This window comes from Pimephales promelas, chromosome 1, assembly GCF_988280905.1.
Source record: "Pimephales promelas chromosome 1, fPimPro1.hap1.1, whole genome shotgun sequence".
NCBI classification, from domain to species: domain Eukaryota; kingdom Metazoa; phylum Chordata; class Actinopteri; order Cypriniformes; family Leuciscidae; genus Pimephales; species Pimephales promelas.
Genome location: NC_142769.1, coordinates 48,672,789 through 48,699,268, shown reverse-complemented (window position 1 = coordinate 48,699,268; position 26,480 = coordinate 48,672,789). Strand labels below are relative to the sequence as shown.

The 26,480-nt window shown below is 39.0% G+C and overlaps 2 protein-coding genes across 6 annotated transcripts in view; both read left to right on the top strand.

Moving 5' to 3' along the window:
* The window catches only part of fxr2 (FMR1 autosomal homolog 2), a 33,993-nt gene extending 22,507 nt beyond the window's left edge, over positions 1–11,486 (top strand). For both annotated transcript variants that reach the window (XM_039659448.2, XM_039659447.2), the window contains exons 13-17: positions 59–238; positions 2,253–2,456; positions 5,425–5,532; positions 8,327–8,421; positions 9,692–11,486. In XM_039659448.2, the coding sequence (XP_039515382.2) occupies positions 59–238; positions 2,253–2,456; positions 5,425–5,532; positions 8,327–8,421; positions 9,692–9,802 (698 nt within the window). In that variant the 3' untranslated portion in view covers positions 9,803–11,486. The remainder of the gene's footprint in view (positions 1–58; positions 239–2,252; positions 2,457–5,424; positions 5,533–8,326; positions 8,422–9,691) is intronic.
* A 2,258-nt stretch (positions 11,487–13,744) lies between these two features.
* On the top strand, positions 13,745–23,668 carry ponzr6 (plac8 onzin related protein 6). 4 transcript variants are annotated; one of them, XM_039659926.2, is made up of 4 exons: positions 13,745–13,857; positions 20,967–21,096; positions 21,285–21,445; positions 23,210–23,668. In XM_039659926.2, exons 1-4 carry the CDS (start codon positions 13,747–13,749, stop codon positions 23,429–23,431), a joined length of 624 nt encoding a protein of 207 aa, XP_039515860.2. In that variant the 5' UTR covers positions 13,745–13,746; the 3' UTR covers positions 23,432–23,668. The 4 variants fall into 4 exon arrangements, with proteins under 4 accessions (XP_039515860.2, XP_039515862.2, XP_039515859.2 ...); XM_039659928.2 differs by having other exon boundaries at positions 13,805–13,902; XM_039659925.2 differs by lacking the exon at positions 13,745–13,857 and adding an exon at positions 19,734–20,297.
* The last annotated feature ends 2,812 nt before the right edge of the window (positions 23,669–26,480 follow it).

The window sequence follows — 26,480 nt, the reverse complement described above, 5'->3', positions numbered from 1 at the left end:
GTGTAATATTTAGCTATAATATAAAGCTCAACACTTTTCTCTTTATTCGTCCTCGCAGGAACAAACTCTGAGCTGTCGAATGCGTCAGAGACTGAAGAGATGGGGGAGCGGGACCTCAGGCCCAAGGGGGTCGGGTCCGACGACCGGGGCTCCAAGCGTGGAGGTCGAGGCCGAGGCTCCAGCGCTGGCAGGGGCCGTGGAGGACCGGGGCCCCGAAACGCTAGCACCATCAGCTCAGGTACTTTTTTTTGTAGTTATGGTGTAAAATACACACAAAGTTGTGACTCAAGAGTGAAATCTCTCTTTCTATTAGTAATAATAATAAACTGTCATCTAGTAAAACAACTGAAAGTGTCATGAAAATTGAATTAGCAAAAGTTGTGGGAACTATAGTTTCTAGAGAAATCAATACGATTGATATTGTTCTTAAAGGGATAGTCCACTTTGAAATACATTTTTGATATGCTTTTCTCAAGGGTATCCAAGATGTAGGTGTCTTTGTTTCCGCAGTTTTTTCCAATTTTGATATTTTAAGGTCAAACCGTTCGTGTCTGTCAGTCATATAATGGAGGTCTATGGTCACCACCTCACAGAGAAGTCCAAATTAAACATGATTTAATGACTCGTAAATGGCCTAAGACACGAAACGAGTGGTTTGTGTGAGAAAACGAGTAGTATTTACAAACATCATATGTGTAATTCAGGGCATAATTCAGAAACAAGATCAAAATATTTGTTGTCTCTCACCATAGAGCTGGTAAGTCCCGCCCCTTCCGCTCTAGGTTGAAAAATCGTCAATGCAAGTGAATGAGAGAAAAAAAATATTTTCTAATCCCGTTTGAATTTTGCAATGAATGTGAACATATGTTGTCTGTGAATTTTTTATATAATGTTTCATGTAAAGAATGCTACAATTTAGCGGGTAGAATTTTCATACGGTTAGACTTTGTGTGAGAGCACTTTGTGGACTACAACTCTTTCGACGTGTTTGATGTACACCACACTCACCAGCACACGGATCCCGCTAAACATGCCTGTGTCTTTGATGCACTTCACCGCCTTCTTTCAGGGAGAGGACAAACTAGTTGAGCGTGGTGAAAACTGCGATTTGTGGAGGGAAAATGTGTTATGCGGCGACGTCACATATGCGACGTGTAGTCTTTCTCGTTATGTCTATTCCACAACTGCTAGCCAAAGAATCATACAATATACTGTCAAACTCGTTACATGAGAAATTATATAAAAAATTCAGACAACATATGTTCACATTCATGGCACAATTCAAACGGGATCAGAAAATAATTATTTTCTCTCATTCACTTGCATTGATGCTTTTTCAACCTAGAGGTCCACTTGGAGTTTTACGGATGGGCGGGACTTACCAACTCTATAGACTAACATACAAAATTTGTCCGAAATAAGGTCCCATTGTGGTCGACTGGAAGGGGAGGGGCTTAGGCTCTCTATGCTTCAATCATGTTTCTCTTCCTGTGTTTTGATGTGGAGATTCTGTACTATTTCAGAAGATGAAAATAGTATAAAATAGAAAAAAATAGAAAATAGTATGTTATACGGTAGGGCGCCCCCTACCGTATAACAGAGAAAACCGGCGTTTCTGTTGCGTTCGGCAAACCGACGTACTCTAACGTCCCTGATAGTTCCTTTTGTGCTAGACTAAGGCCCCGTCCACACTACTGCGTTTTCGTTTAAAAACGGAGACCTTTTGCTACGTTTGCACCTCCCGTCCACACTAAAACGGGAAAAACGAAGACCTAAAACGGAGAAGTTTAGAAACGCTGCAGCTGCGTTTTGCGTTTTGAATCTCCGGAGGGCGTTTTAGTGTGGACGAGACAAAACGGAGGAGTTTACAAACGATGACGCAGAGGCTCACGCTCGGCTCTATGATTGGGTGTCATCAGTCATGACGTATCCTTCCCTGATTCGCCAACCACTGTTTACACCGCCGCGCGCATGCCCAGTGTTGGTGAATGGTCACGTGATCTGCGTTTTCAGTCGTTTTAATGTGGACGGAGATCAATTCTAATACGCAGACAAAACGCTGGTGTGGACAGAGATCGTATTCGTTTTAATTCTCCGTTTTTAAACGAAAACGCAGTAGTGTGGACGGGGCCTTAGTCCCCCCTCAAAAACGTGTTCCTTTAACTAAAATCGTTCCTGCGGTGTGAACACGCCAAAAAACTACTACTTCTGCCAATTTCTTTGTGCCCTGCTGATCATCTGTGTGTTTCCAGTGCTCCGAGATCCAGACAGCAACCCGTTCTCTCTGCTGGAGGGAGACGGTGAACTGGGCGGCGACACAGACGCCAGTGAGAACATGGGCGGCATCGACCGCAGGAGACGCTCACGCCGTCGCCGTAATGACCAGGAACCCAGCCTTATGGATGCAGCGGCTAACGAATCCGACAGTCAGGCCGCCGCCAGTGAGAACGGACTGGGTATGACACTATCACAGGTTATTTTGATGCGCACATGTTGATTAAGAAGAACATTTGAGTTCACATAATCTGATTCCGATCTTTAGTCTAATGATGTCAGTTATGGGTGTGAAGATGCACTTGGCTCACGAGACGATACACTTGGTTCAGGAAAATGAAATGAGACTACTTTAAAAAATATTCAATGACAAAATATGGCTGGAAAAAGGGTTTTATTCAGCTGAAAATCACAAAATGCAAAAGGTGCATTTTACTTATTGAGCAAATCTAATGCTGTCACTAACGGTTATTTTTGTAATCAAATAATTGGTCAATTATTTTGACTTGAGTAATTTTATAATATTTTTTTGTGGTAGTATAAATAGATCTTTAAAGGAGTAGTTCACTTTTGAAAAAACTTTTGCTGATAATTTACTCACCCCCATGTCATCCAAGATGTCCATGTCTTTCTTTCCTCAGTCGAAAAGAAATTAAGGTTTTTGATGAAAACATTCCAGGATTTTTCGCCGTATAATGGACTTCAATGGGAACCAAACGGTCCAAGGTCCAAATGAGAGTTTTTAATTCCTTTTTTTGTAAACGTCGTTTGAGTTAGTTTGCACGTTCAACCTTTGCGTTCAACTTGTAAACACTGATTCTGTACTTCCGGCTACGTCCCCCGTGACCTTTTTAATGTAATTACGTATTACGTGACGTATTACTGAGCTATCATCGCAACATATCCAGTCTGAAATCCCTCTTGATTGCAAAGCGCACACACACACTCGTCAGTATTTCTTTCACCCTTTTGTTGATGGTCAGTGTGACATTGTGTGAGAGATTATTTGCTCCAAGTGAGAACGTTAGTGTGAATTTGAACACAGTATATGACAAAGTTGTTTTCAATAAAAAAAACATTCGCACAAAGCAAGCCGATCCACTTTTCCATGTTGTTAAGAGCATTAAATTGAGAAAAGAATAACGTGAGAAAAAGAAATCGAGACGTTTAGAATAGATAAAAATGTGATTAATCGCGAGTTAACTACGACATTAATCGCGATTTAAATATTTATTCGTTAGACAGCACTAATTTTGTTATATTGGCAAAATACGATACTATAGAGATGCAAAGCCACTAATTTCTTGAACAAGAACATGTGGACGTCAAAACATGGAAACTCATTTTGACATGTGACAAAGTTCACATAGTTATAAACATTAATGTATTCTCCTGTGTTTGTGCAGGTTTGTAAATGAAAGAACTAAGCTGTGCTATATTATTTTTAAATTGTAACAAAGCCTTGGAAAACAATCTAATAATGCGGTTCATGGATTCATGGAACGTTATTATTATTATTTTTTTTTATTTATTTATTTCAAGCAAAATAGTGTGACAACAGAAAAGATGCACAATAATAATAACTTAAACACTTGAAATGGAGTGGGAAGAAGTAAAACTTATTAAATCCCACCCCAGTCTATTAAAGAATTTACACAAACAAAAAATAGCTGCTTCCTTCATCAATAACCTCAAAGAGAAAATAATAATCAAAAAAATAAATAAATAATAATACCTCATTTAGAAACATTGGATGCACAAAGTCAAAACCACACATTCATACCATACATATTAATAATCTACAGATATTTCCACAGGTAAAAATTATCATCAAATACCAACAATGGTATATAATTTAATTAGTTATATCATTTAATTGGAGGAATTGTCACAGCCCTACACTGGTCGTCTCGTAATGAATGCCACTTCTACCCTCTATGATTTATCATATGCAGTAAAAGACTGAACAACATAACGTCAGCTTTGCCAATCTCAACTCAGTCATGTTGATATTGTGAGAAATCTCTTTAGATCTCGTGGCACATCCTCGTCACACTCCTAAAGGAAGTGTGTGTGGGCAGTGCAGCAGCGAGCGAGTGTTTCTGTGAACCTCACTCGTTCTCTTGTGGTTATTCACATCACATGGCTACTTTAGTATTTTTATTCTCAAATGTTTTGTTTTTGTTTCAGGGTTGGGTTTTTTTAAGCGTGTGGTGAGCTAACGTGGTCAGCTGACCTACTTCCTGTCTCGCTGTGCAGTTGTAGATGTATCATCATGCTTTAAATGTGTTAACCAAGGAATTAAAATTTAACGGATTCAACTTCTCTGATTTCTTTCTGATTTTACTTGTAAATGTTGAAATGAACATGAACTAAGATTAGTAAATGTTTTAGTGGTATTTTTCATTAATTTGACCCATTTTTTTTCGTTGTTTTGAGTGGAAATAAGTCACCAAGGCTCCATTTATTTGATCAAAAATCCTCTTAACTGTAATATTGTGAAATATTATTACACTGTAATATATCTATTTTAATATACTTTAATATGTGATTTATTCCTGTGATCAAATCTGCATCACACACAGTCACATGATCCTTCAGAAATCACTCTAATATGAGGATTTGCTGCTCAAGAAACATTTCTGATTATTATCAATGTTTAATGATTCTGTCAAACTCACTGAATTCTGCACTAGAAATAAAACTCCCGCTATATAAAAAGGAAAGCTTTTGGGTCATAACAAATCATCAAAGGAAATTTGCTTGATTTTAAATTCATAATTAGTTATTAATTATTGAATTAGAACTTTAAAAATGTCGTCCCATTTTATTTATTTATTTTTTTCTCATTTAAGTCGGGCATTTAAACACTGTTGTCAATCCAGAAACTGTGTTGTGCTTGGCATGAAAAACTACACTTGTGTTCAAATGTGTATGAGTTATAAATCAGTGGCAAATGAAGATCCACTCTTTATAATCACTAAGGCTGTCGATCTCTAAAGCGCAAATTCTGCACTTTCGTGAAAACTCCCGTTATATTAAAATAAATCCGCCTTTGGGAAATGTGCTTGATTTAATTTTGCAGAACTGCCTCAGAAGATTGGCCCCCTTGCGTCTCATGCTCTCTTTGTCTCTCCTCATTTCTCCCAGAAGAGGAAGGCCGGCCCCAGCGTCGCAACCGGAGCCGCCGGCGCCGTAACCGTGGCAACCGTCCCGAGGGAGGATCCACCAGCCGGGACAGACAGACAGGTGACACAGGTGAGTGAGTGGGAAGGGGTCAAAAGCTTTACAGAAAGACGACCTTTAGTGTTGTTTTCCTCTTTATTATGCAGGTTTAGTAGAGCAGTGTTTCCCAACCCTGTTCCTGGCGGCACACCAACACTGCGCGTTTTCTTTGTCTCCCTAATCAAACACACCCGATTCAACTCATCAGCTCATTAACCCACCTGATTATGAGCTGATGGGTTGAGTCAGGTGTGTTTGATAAGGGAGACACGCAGTGTTGGTGTGCCGCCAGGAACAGGGTTGGGAAACACTGTAGTAGAGAGTGACAGGATGCTGGAGAGGAGGATTGGGTGGGATACCAGGGGTGTGTTTCCCGTATCATTCCCGTACCTTCACTACCATAGCACGAAATAAACTTGCTAGTCACGACTGTTTCCCGAAACCATAGTGTCGCAAAGGGGTCGTTCAACCGCTGAAAGAACGCGCTGCATGTTTTAAATGGTGTTAAATTAAATGTAGTATGTGGCGGCGAATTACTCTGTGGGAAACACTGCATTAGTCACGTGCAAACTTCTCGGCACTGACGGCTTATAGCGGCGAGTTTCTTAACTTTTTGCCGTTGGAGAGCCGCTTCGACATGCTTTCATTAGCCATGTTTCCATCGACACGTTTTTATCCGAATTAAGTGATATCGAATGAAAAATGCCTTATGGAAACAGTAAAATTCGATAAAATTTCATGAAAATCGGCTCAAATGAAATGCGTTCGGTCTCATCGGATTTTATCTTGATCGATATACGGCTAATGCGATAAAACCTGATGGAAACGTTATTTGCAGAATAAATAATGAATTGCGATTAAGTTTTATGCCCTTTTATGGTTGCAACACGCCAGAAGACGAATTCATTTCCGGCCAGTCTGTTTGCGTACTGTTGTGGCAAAAACAGTTTAACAAACAGCATCATAGTAAGAGACATTAGATTCAAATTGTACTTCAAAAGATGTTTATTCTTTTGAAGGAGGCTTGTTCACAAAAATATCGCGACAGCTACTTCGCGTGATATGAACACAGACCTAAATGACATATAGAACAGACCGCTTTTATACACCCCCCCCCGCCCCATGGTGTTTTACTGCCCTTACTCCTGTGAGAGCAAAAGTTGATGAGATCAAAAGGCTTTATAATGCGGTGGTTCCCTTGTCTATAAACAAAAGCCTTTAGCATATCTTTGGCTGTGTGTGTGAGAGAGTTCCTGCTATGTAAATACAGAGTATAAGGAGAGAAACACGTTTTAATTGAAAGGAACAAACCTCATAATGTAGAATGAAAAGGAAAAGAAAATAATGTTAAAACATGAAATTTTCTATAACAGCACACATGGTGGATGTCAACAAAGACAGATGTAAGTGGACAAAGCAAAAAGACCAAAGGGTTTCCGTGAACCACAATCTCCCAGAACTGATGGAGCGCTGTCGTTCCCACACCACAGTCACCTCCGCTGTCGTCGGGCATTAACGGGCATCGGCATCATCATAGCAATGTTTATAGCGCCGTTGTTTACTTAGGTTAGTTTTGCTTGTTTTTATGTGGCTTGGTTGAATTGTAATGTAGAATGTGGTCTGTTATTTCTGGTTAACAGACTGCGCCGCTGCTAGTATAACACACCGTTGCCATGGACGCAGTTCAGAGACGGAACAGACTATTTTCTTTAGCAGAAGCAACACTCGTTTTTAAATCAATAAACTCGTTTTTAAGTCAATATTTTGTGTGAAATTATTGATTTATTTATTTATTTGGTTGATTTATATGTAATAAGCAGGATAATATATAGCGAGAAGGTTGTTATAGCGAATACAACAACCGCCTCGCATACATTATCCCATTCATATGTCGCTATCAGCTGGCACATAAGCATTATTAGCCTTCAACTTGTGAAATATTCATCATTTGTTGGTAGATGGCGCGATCCGTTTGTCTAACAAAATTTTGTTCGCAAAAGTCTGCTTGAATGTTGTTCGATTCAGTGCGAAAATAAATGGAAACACCTTAAAATGTCTCAAATCAATTCGATATACCAATTTGATCGCAAAACAGAATGTGACGTCATTACGTACAGGTTTTTATTCGCTTTAAAGCCGTTGGATAAAACCAGTTTTTTAACCGAACTTTAGAAAATTCGATTGACAAGTGGATGGAAACATGGCTGTTGTTTTGATTTCGTCATTGTAGCTGAAATGACGGGGTGGGGGGTTTGCGTCACCCAGATTTGCTTCCCCCGGTCTGCATTTTCGCCGGACATACGTTCTTCTCCCACACAAAAACAGAATTTCAAACCAAATATGTAAAATTCCACGAAATTCCGCGTTAACACTAGATTCCGCGTTAATTGGTCAATTCCGCAATTCCGTCCGCGATTCCATGATTGCGGAAATAATAGGGCCCTATACTTTAGATATTAAACTTAATTAATTTTTTTATGATATTTTGAAACTTTTCTGCCATTTACAATTTTTATATTTATTCACTTCATTTGTTTGTTTCAGTAATTTTACATTTTAATCCAACTTATTCCTTATTAAAATCGGATCTCTGCCGTAATCACTGCCTGGTCTCTCCACATCAATATGTGAATCTCTAGTTTGTAGATTTTGGGTTTTGCTGATATGGTTGCTGTTAGTTTCCCAGTCGTGGTCAACATGTTAGATGTGTGTTCATCGTCTTGCTCCACTGGTTTGATCTCTCGCTGTTTTTCCCCCATCCATTTCTCTCTCTCTCTCTCTCTCTCTCTCTCTCTCTCTCTCTCTCTCTCTCTCTGTGTTGATGTAGTTTCTGTGGCGGACTTCATCTCTCGTGCCGATTCCCAGAGCAGACAGAACCTCCCAGGGAAGGAGGCGGTGACGCCACTCGTGTCCCATCCCAAGGTCTGACAACACTGAACACTAAACACACCCCTCAACACACTGTTGTTATTAATATTAGTGTTACCTCAAGAAAAAAGTCCCAGGTGTGCTGTGCTTACTGGTAGGGCGGCACAATTTAGCTATGATGATGATGATTATTGTTGAGGTTATTAACTAAAACTAAAAATATTTCAGCTTCATTTCAAATAACAGTATGGGGGCAATTCCAGCGTTATGGATGTGACATTTGAACTCATAATGACAGGTGAAATGTCTCAGAAATAAAAAACTTCTTACAATATTTACTTTGGAAATGCATATTCTCTGAGCACCCAATCTGGGGAATTGACAGGCAAAATATGTTTTTCTAAAATATATTTAAGCATCCCCAAAAAAGGAAAATATGCATGCGTTATGGATGTGACGGGAAATAACAGTGTTTTTGGTATACTATTCGATTTCCTTTAAAGTCTGTGAACTTTTAAATCCAATGTATAAATATTGCTATCCACATGATGAAGGGGTCTTAGCTGAACATTAAAATATCAATGTTTAAAATATACATATTTTTATGAAGTGTACTATGAGGAAAACCATCGTTATGGATGTGACAAAAACCTTGTTATGGATGTGACGATATATATATAGTATATACACACATACACATATATATTTTATATAAATATATATATATATATACACACACACACACGTGCACACACACACACACACATATATATACAATCTGAATTTACAATAGTGATTAGTTCTGATTTTGTGATTAATCACATTTAACATAAGCTTGTGTATATACATATTTGTATATGTTTATATACACACATGATTTGTTAGATGGGATTAATCACAATTAATTGATTTGACGGCACTAATAAAAACTGAAATAAAAATAAAGAAATAAAGATATTTGACTACATAGCAATATTTTTTTTTTAAACGAATACAATTAAAAAAGCACAACGAAATGACAAATTAGTAAATTCTAAATAATAGAACTGTAATAAAAAAATAACTACAAATATGTATTTAATTTTTTTTTTAATATTACTGCTGTAATATTTACATTAAATAGAGTATTTAAGAAAAAATATAATAGTAATGGTTTTGTTTTAAGTAGCACTTCACTCTATTTCATTAAATGCCTGTGTGTGTGTGTGTGTAGCATCTGTACCACCATCATAAAACCTTATGTAAACGTACGTAAAAGGGCCGTTTTCATGAGGATTAAGTACAGAACAAAGTCTTCACCTGCATCTCTGTCTCTCTCCATCAGGAGAACGGGACCAGCGTGAGTAAGGAAGAGTTGGCTCCCTCCAAGCGCTCCCCGAGTAACGGCGTGGCGTCGGCCGGGGGGGCCGTGGCCCTGGTGAACGGCGTCTCGTAAAGCTCATCTCGCCCACGTCTGAAGCAAGACACCATGGCAAACTCTGTTCCTGCTTGCATTCACGTAAACCTTTAAACTGACGAATGAAAATCGACTAAAACCCTTGAATTCATACAAGTCTACGAGAAGAAAATGAGACACACACAAAAAAAATGACGAACGCATCTACTTAAAACCACACATAACGGTGTATGTTTATCCTATCTATCAGTACTTAGTGCATATTTAAGACAAGCTTGCCAAAAATAAGCTGATGGATATGACTTAAATTTCTGACATAACACAGAAAACAGGACGTGACTATTTGGGTTTTATTTTCGATAATTTTTTTTTTTTTTGCTGTTGTCGTTGCTGTCATTGTTTGTTTTTGTTTTTGTTTGTACTCACTGGTGTGGGACTGTGAAAACACTCCCGAACAGACGCATCTCTGAAACAGTGTTAGCTAAACGAGGGCGGAGCTAGCGGAGAGGCGACGGGTTGAAGGCGGAGCCTCTCGTGAGGGATTGTGGTACTCGGAGTTTAAGGGCAAGACGGAGAGACATTGTGCCTTGAATTTGAAAAAAAAAAAACTTGAGTATTTTCTGTTTTTCCTTAATATTTGCGTTGTCCATGAGATGAAGTAGATGGTTCCTGTTTGTTTGGTGTTTTATTTTGTGTGAGGAAACGATTATGCAGACTAAAGAGAAGTGCGAAAGATTAATGCCAAACATGAAATTAGGATGTTTTCGTCCAAGGTCAAGGCGTTATTTGAAAGCCGTTTAATGTGTGTTTGTGTGTACGAGTGTGTCCGATTGTACGTTATGAGCATATAAATTAAGAGGAGCGTTACACGATCCAAGAGATCCCCAATGGATTCGGTCTCTGTGGTTGAAACGGAGGGAAAGTGGCACACGTGTCCAAACACAGAACTAGAGAGAGACGTAAACCAACCAGCTGACGTGGTCACAGTGTTGATTCATTTCTAGGTTTTCAACATATGTGTCCGCAGCGTCGCTTCTGGTGGAAGGAAGGCAGTGTGAGTGTGGAAATAAACACACGCACTCGACAGCTTCCGGTCTGGTGCGATATGTTTGGTCTATGGTCTAGAAGGCTCTCTGAGAAGATGAAGCCTGGAACACTGAGACTGATGCTTTAGCCCACACACACACACACACACTTGACATCTTCCGGTCTGGTGTCTATGTTTGGTCTTTATGGTCTAGAAGGCTCTCTGAGAAGATGAAGCCTGTAACACCGAGACTGATGCTTTAGCCTACACACACACACACACACACACACTTGACAGCTTCCGGTCTGGTGTCTATGTTTGGTCTTTATGGTCTAGAAGGGTCTCTGAAAAGATGAAGCCTGCAACACCGAGATTGATGCTTTAACACACACACACACACACGAGAGCATTGTAATGTAACGCACTCTAGTTTGGGCGAATGAAGTGTGGGCCTCTTCTGTCTCTGTCGGGGTGGCAGAGAAGCCGATCAGACGTTAGTCGTGGTAAAGAGGAAGGGACCGTTCCTTCACTTTATTGCTGTCATCTCAGTTTCTGTTCTCAAAGGTTTTTTTTTTTATTATTATGATTTTTTTTCTTCTTTTTTTTTTTTCTTTTTTTTTTTGGTTGTACTTTCCACATCGTTGAAAAACAAAAAAGATTAAAATGGAAGTGAAATAAATTATTTCTGGAATGACACCTGTTTTCTTGTCTTTTCTCTGCAGTCTGGTTTATGGGCTCTTTCCAAAAACAATACCTGTGAAACACTTAAAGCAATATATATTTGTTTCCCCCTCAGGAAGTGATCTGTAAAAAGTAAATCATCGTTAGACTAAATATAATATGAACTGCCGTTTTGTGAACCGGTTTAAATCATTTAATAATTTACATTTATTTTTTCTTGCAAAAAAACTAAACTAAAAATCCAAATAAAAAGAGCAAAAACAACTGTGATAGCAAATGTTGATATGCATGGATGTTTTAGTGTTGGTAACACTAACTACATTAGTTTGTGAGCTAATGCCCCGTTCCGTTCCAGGCAACCTGTAACTCGTGTTTTTCCAACCTTATACCCGTGAAAGTGCACTGGAACGGCAGTCAAACCCGTGACTTCCCACCCGTGAACTCGTACTAGACCGATGTACTCCCAGTTACGAGTTCTGACGTCACATAGCCCGCAAACATATACAAAACTACAATATGACAGCCCCTACGGATGCAGTGTTTCTGCAGGCGGTACTCGGTGAGAATACACTTTAGGACAATATAACGTTAACCAATTTTCAGTCCATTGAGTGCAAGGATAAATTAATACCAAATACATTTCCAAAATATACAAATAAAGTAAAATAAAAGGTATAACAGATTATCTTGCCTCATGCGCTATTTTTCCTCTTCAGTTTTCCACAAATAAACAAGGAGTAAGCACCTTTGGCGTTAGAAATTATTACAAATGCGCGTGAGCCCCTTAAAGTCCGCCATTTTGGTTTATTTACATCAAGGTAGTTTGGCGTGAATGACCTGGAAAGTCGTAAGTCGTGGTTTGAAGTCGTGATTTGCGTGCTCAAAAACCTGCCTGTAACGCAGCATATAAGAACCATAAAATATAAATACTATAAAAGTACTAAATACAATCGGAATATTTACTGGTACAATCATTTAAATAAAACAAGATCAATCAGTTTTGAGTGACACGCAAACAGTACCAGAAGATTAATAACAAAAGATCCCGTAAAAGTTACATTTTTTGCAAATGTACAGGCCATTTCACACCAGAAGTGAAATGAATAAACTCATGTCCGTACAGAGGACACATCTCAAACCTTTCAGCTGTTCCGGGTCACAGAAGAACAAAGTTGATCAAGTCATTTAACCATTTTAGTCGAATATCATCAACAAAGACACTGCTGAATACATAAGTATTCACCAAAATGCTGGACATAGTTAAAGGGATAGATAGTTCACCCAAAAATGAAAATGATGTAATGACTCTCCCTCATGTCGTCCCAAACCCGTAAGACCTCCGTTCATCTTCGGGACACATTTTAAGATATTTTAGATTTAGTCTGAGAGCTTTCTGTCCCTCCATTGAAAATGTACGGTATACTGTCCTTGTCCAAAAAGGACATAAAGACATCCTCAAAGTAGTCCATGTGACATCAGTGGGTTAGTTACAAGGTTTTGAAGCATCGGAAATGCATTTAGGTCCAAAAATAACAAAAACTACGACTTTATTCAGCATTGTGTTGTCTTCCGGTTCTGTTGTCTTTTGGTCATGTTTAAAACCTTGTTTTTATGCTAAATGAATTGTATGTTGGGTAATCGAGAAAAGAACTATACATAAGCTGCTAAATTTGCTGCTTTATTGCCATCACAGGGAATTTGTGTTGCTAAATAGCCTACAAAACAGGCAAATCAGCTCTTGCGTATTGACCAAGACCAACCATGAAGTCCATGTATGCATTCAAACACAAACTAACCTCTCAAATCATGTTTGCTTTTTTAAATAGCTTGCCTTCATTTAGAGGAATACAATAGGGATTGTTTTTGTGTGCATAAATGCTAAAACTCATAATAGAGGTTGAGGACCTGATCCCGGCCTCGGGACGTCACGTGCGCTTGAGATAATGCGTTTTGTTACCGGAGCCGACTCGATCTGTGTGTTTACGGAGTCGTCGTCATGTTGCAGTGTGTTAACACGGTGTAGCAAACCTTTATTCCGCCCAGTGCCTGCAAACCGGTTTTGTTCCAGGATGTGTTAGGGGTTTCTATGCAAATAATACCTTTTACAAAGAGCGTTTCATATGATCATAATATCAAGCTTTCTAAATGTCATCATTGTTAACTGGTTTGTCTAATGACTGTCAGTGTCTCTACTTCCCTGAAACAGAAATGCACCTGTTTTTCTGCTATTGCCCGCCCTGGTGATGCTGAAGGAAGGGTTGTGTGACGTGCTCACATGGTCATGATGGCTTTTTTGTTTTCATCCCCCTCCCGTGAACATCTGAGCATCTCACACACACTCACACACACACACACACACACACACCCTTTAAAGACCAGGCTTCGGGCAAGTACACCGTTTTCTACACTTCTGCTTCATTTGTTTTATGTGGTAATCCATTTCTGAGCTCTTCCTGATGACTTTTTTGTTAGAATAGTTTCATGTTTTGTACTTTTTTGCTTGTAAATGAGCATTACACATCAACAAAGTTGTCTATAAATGTAAAGTTTCTCATTTAGTGTTAGTTTACGTTCATGTTTTGTACTTTTTTGCTTGTAAATGAGCATTATACACATCAACAAAGATGTGTCTATAAATGTAAAGTTTCTCATTTAGTGTTAGTTTACGCGTCTACAGGCACTGCGGCTTTAATTGTAAATGACAGTAGATCTTATTAATACTTTAAAAGTAATTTCTTCATAGCACTTGCTTTTACAGCTGTGTCTAATGCTTTATGCTGAATGTTTTACATCCTGGAGAACCTGGAGGGCATTTACAAGTAAAATGAGGGGGAAATATATGAAAAACCAGTTTCCCTGACCTTCCTCATGTCCTTTTGTGGTCACTGGCAGCCATTCTGCTCTATGATTTTCCATAATGTCATCATGCTATGATATTATCAATACCAGAATAAAAGGTGTGGGAATTTGTATTGTGTTTCTCTGTGCCGTGGCAAGGAGGGACCCGTTCAATTTTCAAACCGGTTTGAGTTTCACCGTGATCTCTGATTGTAGTTGGTCTGAAGCTCTTCGTCATATATCTATTTATTGTGACACAATTTATATCCTCTCTATTCACAAACATGTCTAGACTTGCTATACAACTGACTTGGAAGCCTAAAAATTTGCTCAATAAAAACATTATTATGTGAGCTATGCAAAAATGGACAGGTTTTGGAAGATGCACGGATAACCCTTTTTACTCTCGGCCTTTGAGGTTTTTGTGATGCAGTAACCTTTAAAACAATATCCAGTGTGATTTTAATGTTACTAAGCTCTTTCAACACCGTTTAGCTCTGCTATTCATTCGTTTTGTTTTGTCTTATAAAATGTGGCAGTGATTTTAAGCTTATAGACTAGAATGTAAAATTATGTAAAACATTTACATTTACATGTATGCATTTGGCAGATGCTTTTATCCAAAGTGACTTACATTGCATTTCAAGGTACACATTTCCATTGTAAAACAACTTTTACAATGGTTAGAAAGTCTATGTAACCTAATGTCTGTGCTAGCATTAAGTATATTTACCGTAGAAATATCATTAACTGTTGTATGGGTTTAGGCCATGATAACACAAAATAGTAATTCATCAGAACAGGGTTAAAAAGTGTCCCGTTTTATGTGACATGTTCAGGTTACGTTGAAACTGGAAAACCCTTGCGAATAAAATTTAAAAGTAATCTTACTAAAGTATAGAAATAATGATTATAAAATGGGTAGCTTTCAGATATTGACATTAAAATTTAACATGATTTAACATGATAATAATGTTCAAAATTAGACCGACGGATGCTGTAGTCGACTGTAGACCCGCTGTATAGGATTAAACGGATGCTGTAGTTGACTGTAGACTCGCTGTATAGGATTAAACGGATGCTGTAGTTGACTGTAGACCCGCTGTATAGGATTAGACGGATGCTGTAGTCGACTGTAGACCCGCTGTATAGGATTAGACGGATACTGTAGTCGACTGTAGACTCGCTGTATAGGATTAGACGGATACTGTAGTCGACTGTAGACTCGCTGTATAGGATTAGACGGATGCTGTAGTCGACTGTAGACCCGCTGTATAGGATTAGACGGATGCTGTAGTCGACTGTAGACCCGCTGTATAGGATTAGACGGATGCTGTAGTCGACTGTAGACTCGCTGTATAGGATTAGACGGATACTGTAGTCGACTGGAGACTCGCTGTATAGGATTAGAAGGATACTGTAGTCGACTGTAGACTCGCTGTATAGGATTAGACGGATACTGTAGTCGACTGTAGACTCGCTGTATAGGATTAGACGGATACTGTAGTCGACTGTAGACGCGCTGTATAGGATTAGACGGATACTGTAGTCGACTGTAGACGCGCTGTATAGGATTAGACGGATACTGTAGTCGACTGGAGACTCGCTGTATAGGATTAGACGGATACTGTAGTCGATGTAGACTCGCTGTATAGGATTAGACGGATACTGTAGTCGATGTAGACTCGCTGTATAGGATTAAATGGATGCAGTAGTTGACTGTAGACTCGCTGTATAGGATTAGACGGATGCTGTAGTCGATGTAGACTCGCTGTATAGGATTAAACGGATGCTGTAGTTGACTGTAGACTCGCTATATAGGATTAGACGGATACTGTAATCGATGTAGACTCGCTGTATAGGATTAAATGGATGCTGTAGTCGACTGTAGACTCGCTGTATAGGATTAGACGGATACTGTAGTCGACTGTAGACTCGCTGTATAGGATTAGACGGATACTGCATTCGACTGTAGACACGCTGTATATGATTAGACGGATGCTGTAGTCGATGTAGACTCGCTGTATAGGATTAAACGAATGCTGTAGTTGACTGTAGACTCGCTGTATAGGATTAGACGGATGCTGTAGTCGATGTAGACTCGCTGTATAGGATTAAACGGATGCTGTAGTTGACTGTATACTCGCTGTATAGGATAAGACGGATACTGTATTCGACTGTAGACTCGCTGTATAGGATTAGACGGATGCTGTAGTTGACTGTATACTCGCTGTATAGGATAAGACGGATACTGTATTCGACTGTAGACTCGCTGTATAGGATTAAACGGATGCTGTAGTCGATGTAGACTCGCTGTATAGGATTAAACGGATGCTGTAGTCGATGTAGACTCGCTGTATAGGATTAAACGGATGCTGTAGTCGACTGTAGACTCGCTGTATAGGATTAAACGGATACTGTAGTGGACTGTAGACTTGCTGTATAGGATTAGACGGATACTGTAGTCGACTGTAGACTCGCTGTATAGGATTAGACGGATACTGTAGTCGATGTAGACTCGCTGTATAGGATTAGACGGATACTGTAGTCGACTGGAGACTCGCTGTATAGGATTATACGGATACTGTATTCGACTGTAGACTCGCTGTATAGGATTAGACGAATGCTGTAGTCGACTGTAGACTCGCTGTATAGGATTAGACGGATGCTGTAGTCGACTGGAGACTCACTGTATAGGATTAGACGGATGCTGTAGTCGACTGGAGACTCGCTGTATAGGATTAGACGGATACTGTAGTCGACTGTAGACTCGCTGTATAGGATTAGACGGATACTGTAGTCGACTGGAGACTCGCTGAATAGGATTAGAAAGATGCTGTATAGGATTAGATGGATGCTCTAGGATTAGACGGATGCTGTATAAGATTAGATGGATACTGTAGGCGACTGTAGACTCGCTGTATAGGAGTAGACGGATATCTACACACAACACAAATTTTGCCAAGATTGAAAAAGCAAAAATATGTGTCGCACAGATGAACGCTATATAATGACTAGCATCATCCAATCATGTGCAATTCCCACATGGGGGATTCCAATCAAAGTATAAGAAACTCCATTTGGTGTGCCAACCACCCCTCACTCAACCTAGAATGCATCCCAATGTTACAGTTGTTACAGTGTTATGAAGAGAGAAGTGCGCAGCAGCAGAATAGCTAAATTGAGCTCAAAGTTTTCTCAAAAAAAAGTGGTGAGTTCAAAATGACTCATGACGAAATCTGGTGGGTGACGTGTACCCAGCGGCGGCCTTAAGCATCTGGGGGGCCGTTTCAATAACTAATATGGGGCTCTACCCACATAAACATAATAGAGCAGGAAACACAAGGATTCCTGTTGGTTTGCATCAAAGGTGTTATTTTATTAAGTGCACTTTCAACTTTATGAACAGGCAGCTCATCATAGAAATAACCCAACCTTATTTGATTAAAACTATATACAATTATACAGCTTTCACCTATTTTCAGCTTATACCTATTTTCAGCTGTCTGGGCTGACTTAAGAAAAAAACAGTTCAAACCTCCCCTCAACTAGAATTATTTAACAAAGGAAAAGAAGAAAACCTACCGCAAAAAAGACAAAGGTATAAACACATGAACTACCGATATTATACTTCAGAAAACGTCGCCATGGTAACCGCGAGTTCGAACAATCAGAGACCTCAGTGTTTTGCTTAGAATTGTGGGTAGTGTATATCGCAGAATAACGCAAATAACACGGTTGATTTCGTACCTTGTGGCTTTTATAGGAGCATAAACTTGGATGGTTTAGATATTATTGCTGAAAATCAATATCCTACGGAGAAAATGAATGGGATTACTGGTCTGTTCTGTTCTGGACCCCCATTGGAGGGCGGGGCCTGTTTCAATTGATATGGATATTACTAACATGGATTACGCGTCTGATCTCGGCGCCACCGATCTCGACGCCAGCGATCTCGAGATACAGTCGGTTGGTCTGGGAACGCCCCCGGGAACGCCCCGTCACATGGTGTGAATTTAGCCTGTGGGGGAAAACATTGCCTTGGCGCTTATTGAAATACATGGGACAATCATGCCGAAGAGTTGCTGTGTCGTTTTCTGTACCACCAATAAACTAACAAATTATAAATTGAAGTTCTACAGCCTTTCTTACATACATACAGAACCGGATAGAAGGGCAAAATCGCAAAATTAATCATATCTTATTAGATTACTGTGTGAGAGATCCCTGTGTGATATAGTAGTAGATGTTTAACTCGTATTAGGCAGTGGGCCAGATTTGTCTGACGTTACATCCCTTACGAAAAAGAACTATAGTAATCCTATGGCTATTATTCTATAGTAGTGTATAATACCTCTGATGTAATACTATACTTCTAGGCTATGTCCCAAAATAGCCTACTAGTATTCCTATAGGATTAACGTTACTATAATATTTTGTCCTAAAATACTACAAGATTCCTTTAGTTGTTTTTCATAAGGGATGTCTCAGTCACATTAGCGTTATCAGCTGAAGGTTATCAGACTGCAGTCTGCGAGAATTCGGATAACTGTCAGCAAAGTCCCTCTGGAACTTCGTAGCTACTAACTGATCACCGTTTTACAAAAGGATAGTTTGGAGTGAAGCATACGTACAATTGGTAAGTGACATGGTTTTATGGACTTTTGTAACATAAGGCGCTTTTCCACTGCATAGTACGGTACGGTTCGGTTCGGTACGTCTCACTTGTGGTGCTTTTCCACTGCATGGTACGGTACAGTACGGTTCGCTTCAGGTCACTTTAAATGGTACCTGGTCTGTTGAGGTTCCAAGCGTACCGTACCGGTACTAAAATGTGACGTGAAACACTGCAGATCACTGATTGGTCAGACAGAATCGTCACTACCAGCGTCACTACTAGCGTCATTGGATTTGCGACACGAGACACGAGACACTTTTTTTATCAGTATTTTTGTTTTGCTGCCATCAGCCTCATTTTAAACACATTTTTCCGTCTAGCAGTTAAAAACAACCACATACCGAGAATCAGGAACACCATCCCCTCGATAGTCTCCATTGTTCCTGTGTTGTGGGTTTGAAAATGTGGCGCTTTTAAGATGATGTCATGGCAGTAGAGGCGCGCGCAAATAACGATCGAAAAGCGAACCGAACTGTTCCGCGCCGTGTCGAAGTGTACTGAGACGAACCGTACCGTACTATGCAGTGGAAAAGCGCCATTATACGCAAGTTGTTTGAGTAATGGGCTATATGCACGCATAAGTTCCGCATTTGACGCAAGGATGCTCGTCTATTTCCGGTTGTGTAGATTAAAGCGGAGGAAAACCGGAGAAAACGGGATTATGGCAGAGTCTTCAATATTTACTGTCCTCCCGTCTTTGAAACGAAACGTACATAAGTTTAGATGTAATTTTATATACAGTTATGTTTATTTGATATAATTTTAAAAAGAAGCATAAACACAACGAGGGGTGTCTGTTTTATCTGTTTTTGTGACTAACGTTTCATTAGTATAACCATGGAGTATAAAATTCAATATAAATTCTCGCTATTGCATTGGACTCTATGATCGGCGGAAGTTATCGAGCATCCTTACACCTTCACCGGAAATAACGCCGTGCGTAGAGCCCATAGGCCTGTGTTACAGGTGTCGCTTCCGCGATGTCTTACCTGAAGATTCAACCAGATAAAATAGTCTGGAAACGACACCTCCGGCCATTTGGTTGGGTCATTGACCCAGTTTTTAATTAATTAAGGGCAATCATAACCTATTACAGTTAATTTTGCAATGTACCGTTGCAGGCAGGCATAAATGACTCGCAATATGACATTTTTGTCATTCAAATAGGCTACATAGATGGTCGCGCTGCTTTCCCCCACGCCGACCACGCCCCCCAACTATGACGCGTTGCCGACTGTATGTATGAGGAAGCCCACACAGTTTCTGAAGTGCAGTCAGAGGGGACATAATTTTAAAGTTTTCTTTTTCAGGTACGGTACTGTATGTTCATCGACTAATACTGGTTAATGGCGCTTTCTTAGACGAACTCAATCTGTACAGTGAACAGGTCTGATTTAAACAAATTTACCAACGGAAACGAACGTTTTAACATGCAGAGAGAGATGTGCATAAGCGTATGTGTGTGTGTGAGGACTACTATATATATATATATATATATATATATATATATATATATATATATATATGCAATAAAATAAACACTCTTGCCGTTACTGTTAGGGAGGGACTATTTTTTTATGGCGGAGGGATGGGGTTGACTTATTTTACTGTAAAAAGAGAACATAATACATATATTTTCGGTTTAAATATTTGTTTTATGTGGTAACCGTTTTATTAAAGCAATAAGGGACCGTGCTAAATATTTACAAGTCAATATTAACGTTAATTCTCGCTCTTCATCCGCGATTATTCACATTAACAGTCCGTATACCTTAATTATTGTTTACTGCTCCTACTAATACTACGAATTAATTATTATTAATAAGTAATAGTATTAACATTAAAAATATAAATCCGCAAGTGCTTAAACACATTCATCTATAAATAAATACCAATCTATGAATATGTATTAGAAACGTACGTTGAAGACACAGTTGTTGATTCTCACTTGTCTGTAAATTGTTCCATGTGTTTTTCAGCTCACCGGAGTGATAATCATGGCACATTCAACTGTAAGTGTCCAGTCAGCTACGGTTCTGGCCCCTGATAACTTCAAGCAAAACATGTGGAGCACAGGAGTGTGTGACTGCTGCGACGACATGGGCGTCTGTAAGTGTTTGGTTGAGAGAGAGAGAGAGAGGAGGGGGGGGGGGGGGGGTGGAGGAGGGGGGGGGGTGGTATTGGCTGTAGAGTTAAGCATTAGTGTGTGAGGAATGATGCAAATAAACATTTGTGTCACAGCCAACAACCAACATTTATTATGAACCGAAAGCATAACCAAATTGTTCCTGTGGCAGGTTGCTGTGGTTTTTGGTGCACATACTGCCTCATGTGTCAGACCAGTGAGAACTTTGGAGAGTGTCTCTGTCTCCCCCTGCTGGAGATTTGCTTCGGAGGCATTTTGCATCCCATCACATTCGCCATGAGGAGCAGTATGAGAGAGAGATACAAGATCATGGTAATTACTATGTTGTAATACAATTATTACTGTTTAATATACATTTATTTTCTGGATCATTACTCCCATACGATCACATGATCCTTCAGAAATCATTCTAACATGATGATTTGCTAGTCAAGAAACATTTCTGATTATTATCAATGTTGAAAACGGTTGAGCTGCTTAAAGGTGCTCTATGCGTCTTTTAGCGGCGATGTTTCAGAATGCAACAAGAGCGCTCGTGTGCTTGTGCGTGCTCGATCTCAAGAGCGAGCATTCACTAGAGACTTCCAACGCAACGGCGAAAGCATCACACACAACATGCTGGAAACTAATGTAAACTCCCACTGCAGTTACAAAAATCGCCTACTTTTATCAGCTTGACGTTGAACTAATGCTCTGTGCTCATACCATGATCATAATGTTACAATAAAACGCATTTAGCCGACATGTGATGTTATATAGCATAAGCCATTTCACTAACTATTTGTGTATCTTTCACAATCAGCAATGTCAACATAGGTGAATGTATGATATGATAACGAAAACGGTTAATTGTTCACTAGACTAGTGAACAATTTCAGTGTAACAGTAAGATCGTATGAAGTAACATTACTGTACTGAACGTGTCTGGAAATGTGTATAAACAACATGATAGTAGTGAGTTAGTCGGTAGATCTAGTAAATAAAATAAGTTACATCCTAAAGCACCGACTTTTTGTTATTCCGGAACATTCTTTTGTATTAATTTCATGTTTCATATAGTTTACCTTGCTATTTCACTAGAGTTTAATATGTTGTACTAATATGTTGCCAATGTTGATCCGCGTTTTCGTCCGGAGTCGATCAGATTCACGATTCGGTGACACATTGACCATTGCCCGGAACACACCAAGCCGACGGTCGGCTATCTGGCAGATTTTTTGCGTTGGCCAACTAAGTTTCCTCGGTGTGATGCGCTAAGTTCCGTGCCGTTGGCGGAAAATAGTCCTCGTCGGCTTTGTTTCGCGCGATTCGACATGTTGAATCGGCGTCGGGCCGTTGGGGAAAGAGAGAACTCTGATTGGCTGTTCAGCTTAGTGAAAGAGTCAGTGCACGAGAATAAACGCAAAATCAAGCCAAGAAGTCAAAACGGTAAAGGCAGAACAGAAGGCTGTTCTTATGTTACGTCTTCTTACCTGAGTGTTCCTTGGTGAATATTTCAATATTAACATGAGTGGAGTGGAATAAAGAAAGCAGGATTGATATTCAAAAAGGTAAGCACGAGCTGCTTTGTTTACGTTATGTGTATCTGTAGCCGGCAGCGTCGGTTTTCCTTTTTGAATGACGAATATAGACTAATATATCTGCAGAAATAGACAGTTTGCTCATTACACGCAGACGCAGAACGCACATTCTAGCTGACCGTCGGCTGCAGTTCTCTCGGTGTGTTCAAGTGCAGCTTTTTACCTCGACAAGAGGGGACGAAAGGCGGCAACACAGTTGGCTTTCATCAGCGCTAGTTCGTTGGCGTCTGCTTGGTGTGTTCCGGGCTTATGACTGACAGACAAGGACGGTTCGACCTAAAAATATCAAAATAGAAAATACTGCGGAAACAGACACCTACATTTTGGATTAATTTCAAAGTGAACTATCCCTTTAAAACACCAGGTGTGTGTCTCACAGGAATGTGTCTCTCTCATCTACTTGTGATCCGATCGACCCAAACCCATCTTAATACCAGGAGTAAACAAGGCCTCAGTTGCTCGTCTTATTGGATTTATTGTGTTTTCTCTCATGAAGGGTTCGATGCAGGACGACTGCTGCGCGGTGACCTGGTGCCCGGTGTGTGTCTGGTGTCAGATGGCCAGAGAGCTGAAGGCTCGTCGCCAGAATCTGGTGGTCATCAACTCCACCGTACACACGATCCACCAGCAGCCTCAAGCCTTCAACCAGCAGCCACAAGCCTTCAACCAGCCGACTCAAGCTGTCAATATGGGCTACCAGTCTCCTGGATACCAGTGACCTTTAACCTCTAACCTCGAGCTCCCCGGATAGCCACACCTGCTGTTCTGTAGAAGTTACGTAGTTGTCAGGAAATCTGTTAAGTTATTTCTATATTCATACCTGTAGCCTACTTGTTTATCGAGGCCAATATTTTTTTCTAAACAAATAACTTTTTATTTTTTTATTTTCTCTATGGACAAATTGCCAAATGTAGATTTATATATATATACATATATATTAAACTGATTAAAACTGTTTTGTTTCTTGTATGTGCATTTATTTTCATAAATATCACTCTTAATATAACACGATAAACAGACGTGTGTGTGTGTGTTAGATCCAGCTTAGCTTGACAAACTCACAACAATCGCTATGTTGTGCATCTTTTCTTTGTTTTTCCTTCCAGTCTGTGATTGGCCCGTTGTGGCTCAACACAACAGAGCTCGTGTTTAATGAGACGCTGAGTTACCACAGGGAATCTGGAAGGGCCGACTGATATACAGAAACACAAATGATTTGTAGCCAACACAAAGTATGAAACTGCAGCAACTAGCAAATCCCTGTGACCACACACACACACACACACTCCCTCTTATTTCCAGAGAAACTAAAAACAGAAATATGATCCTTCGCATGTGGCTTTTATCTCGCTATTATCACTGTGCACTCATACGGCAAGCCAGATTTTGAAAAAGAAAAAAAAAAAACAGGAAAAATTTTCAATTTAAATGAAAGTTTATTAGTCATACATAGAAGTTTTGGAACAACATGAAGGCGAGTGAATTGTAAAATAATTTACATTTTTGGGTGAACTGCCCCTTTAAGGAAATATTTCATATTGTCACACATCATTATAATTCATATGAAATAACCATAGCATCAAAAATAGCTGTTCTACTTAACTTTAAAAAAAAAATAATGATAATAAAAGTAAAACAAAACACACTTTTTTCTGTAGGTTGACCTGACAAGGATTTTGAGGTTGAGATTTTAAATTATGTAATTCTATTCAAAGTTAACCTTATGTATTTCACAGGAATTATGTTCCACAGATCCCTCCTAATCCATAGTTAGTATTTTATTATTTTACGCATTTATGATCAGCTGATGCAATTTCCTACATTGTAATCGTAAGAATGTAAAATAAAAAAGTTAGTGGGTGATGATAGGTGAGGTCAACACAAGGCTTATTTCTCGTCTCTCCATTCTATATTGTAATGTCCCGAGACTCAGGATCACTCTTTTACCCTTGCATCTTCATGGAAACATTAGTTGTTTAGGTTAGGTTTTTTGCCTGTGTTAATGACAACTGCATACATTTTGAGACAAATGTATATTTTTATTGGAATTTTACTATTTTACCCCTTTTCCTTTAATAAATAGTTCCACTCAAGACCTTAAGGACAAAAATGTGCCTGTTAAAACTGCAATTTTTAGTCCCGGGGCTATTTAATAACATAACACAGGCTTTCATTCATGGCAAGGATGGCAAGGCTTCAAAATGTACATTTTTACACCAGATGGTGGCATTTTCTCAGGTTTGGCCTAATAGGCGAATACTCACTTTATTCCTGTTTTCTGCTTATTAAGCATATTATAATTGGATAAATTATTATACTGGTATCTAATGGGGCAAATTCTCTGGAGACATCAAGCTCAAATGTGGAACACAACCTGTTTAGATTTATGGCTTTGATTTTCTAGCAGTTTTAAGTTCAACATGTTATATATATATATATATATATATATATATATATATATATATATATATATATATATATATATATATTATATATATATATATAAATAATGTACAAAAATAAAATATTTTCACTTTTTTTTCTTCGGCTGAGAGTCTTTAAAATGAGATCATTTTTTTTTTATGACAGTTTTTTTTGTTCCATTTTTTGACCTTATCCACTTTATTCTGGAAGCTTGTTTCCACCACAGAATGAAAAATAAAAAAAGCTTTTTAATTGAGGCTTTTTATCTCACAGTTCTGACTCTTTTTTTTCTTCTCAAAATTGCTATATATAAAGTCAGAATTGTGTGATATAAAATCGCAATTGGGTTTTATAACATAAGAATTGCGAGATATAAAGTCAGAATTAATTGAAATAAAGTCGCAATTGCAGGTTATAAAGTCAGAATTGCGTGAAATAAAGTCGCAATTGCGTGTTATAAAGTCAAAATTGTAAGATGACGTCAGAATTGATTGATATAGTCAGAATTGCATGTTATAAAGTCAGAATTGCGAGATGAAGTCAGAACTGCTTGATATAAAGTCAGAATTGCGTGATATTATAAAGACAGAATTACAGTAATTGATATAAAGTCACAATTGCGTGTTATAAAGTCAGAAATGCATGATAAAGTTGAAATTGAGTGTTGTAAAGTCAGAATTGTGAGATAAACTATTCTGAGGGGGAAAAAGTATTTTTTTTTCCTTAGAATTCACCTTTGGCTAAGCCCCGCCTCCCTTAGTTACTGTTGCTACTTCCGTCAAACTTCATCTGGGTTCTGGTTTGGTATCAACATGGCTCATGCTGTGACAGCTCTTCCTGCTGAAATGTTATCACACTTTTATAAAGCAGCAAAAAGGTGTCTGATAGAAGTAACTGTTAGGCAAAAGTGGCTGCAATATGCGTTCGAAGGCTATATTCAAGACATAGGCAACAGATGAAACGCAAGAAACAACAAGCAAGGCATCCAAATAACGGTCAGTCAAAAAATGAACCACCGCATATCCTACTAATCAAGACGGAGGCTGGGACTAACAATATCAGGGAGCAACGCTGTTCATGCAAAGCTGGGTAGGTCTCTATACACTTCTATAATCGTTATTACAAAGCAAACGGACTACACAATTTATTAGCAGCGCGTGCTAGCGTATCAACAACCGGTATGAGAACTGAAATCATAACCTAAAACATTATAAAACGTTTTAGGTTACGTTTTAGAAACATCAAACGGACTACACAATTTATTAGCAGCGCGTGCTAGCGTATCAACAACCGGTATGAGAACTGAAATCATAACCTAAAACATTATAAAACGGTCTAACTGG

Bases quoted from the DNA above. Each gene is read 5' to 3' on its own strand.
- ponzr6 (XM_039659926.2), top strand. From the start codon at position 13,747: ATGGTCATGATGGCTTTTTTGTTTTCATCCCCCTCCCGTGAACATCTG. The intron at 21,097-21,284 runs GTAAGTGTTTGG...TTCCTGTGGCAG, and splicing joins CTGCGACGACATGGGCGTCT to GTTGCTGTGGTTTTTGGTGC. The intron at 21,446-23,209 runs GTAATTACTATG...TCTCTCATGAAG, and splicing joins GAGAGAGATACAAGATCATG to GGTTCGATGCAGGACGACTG.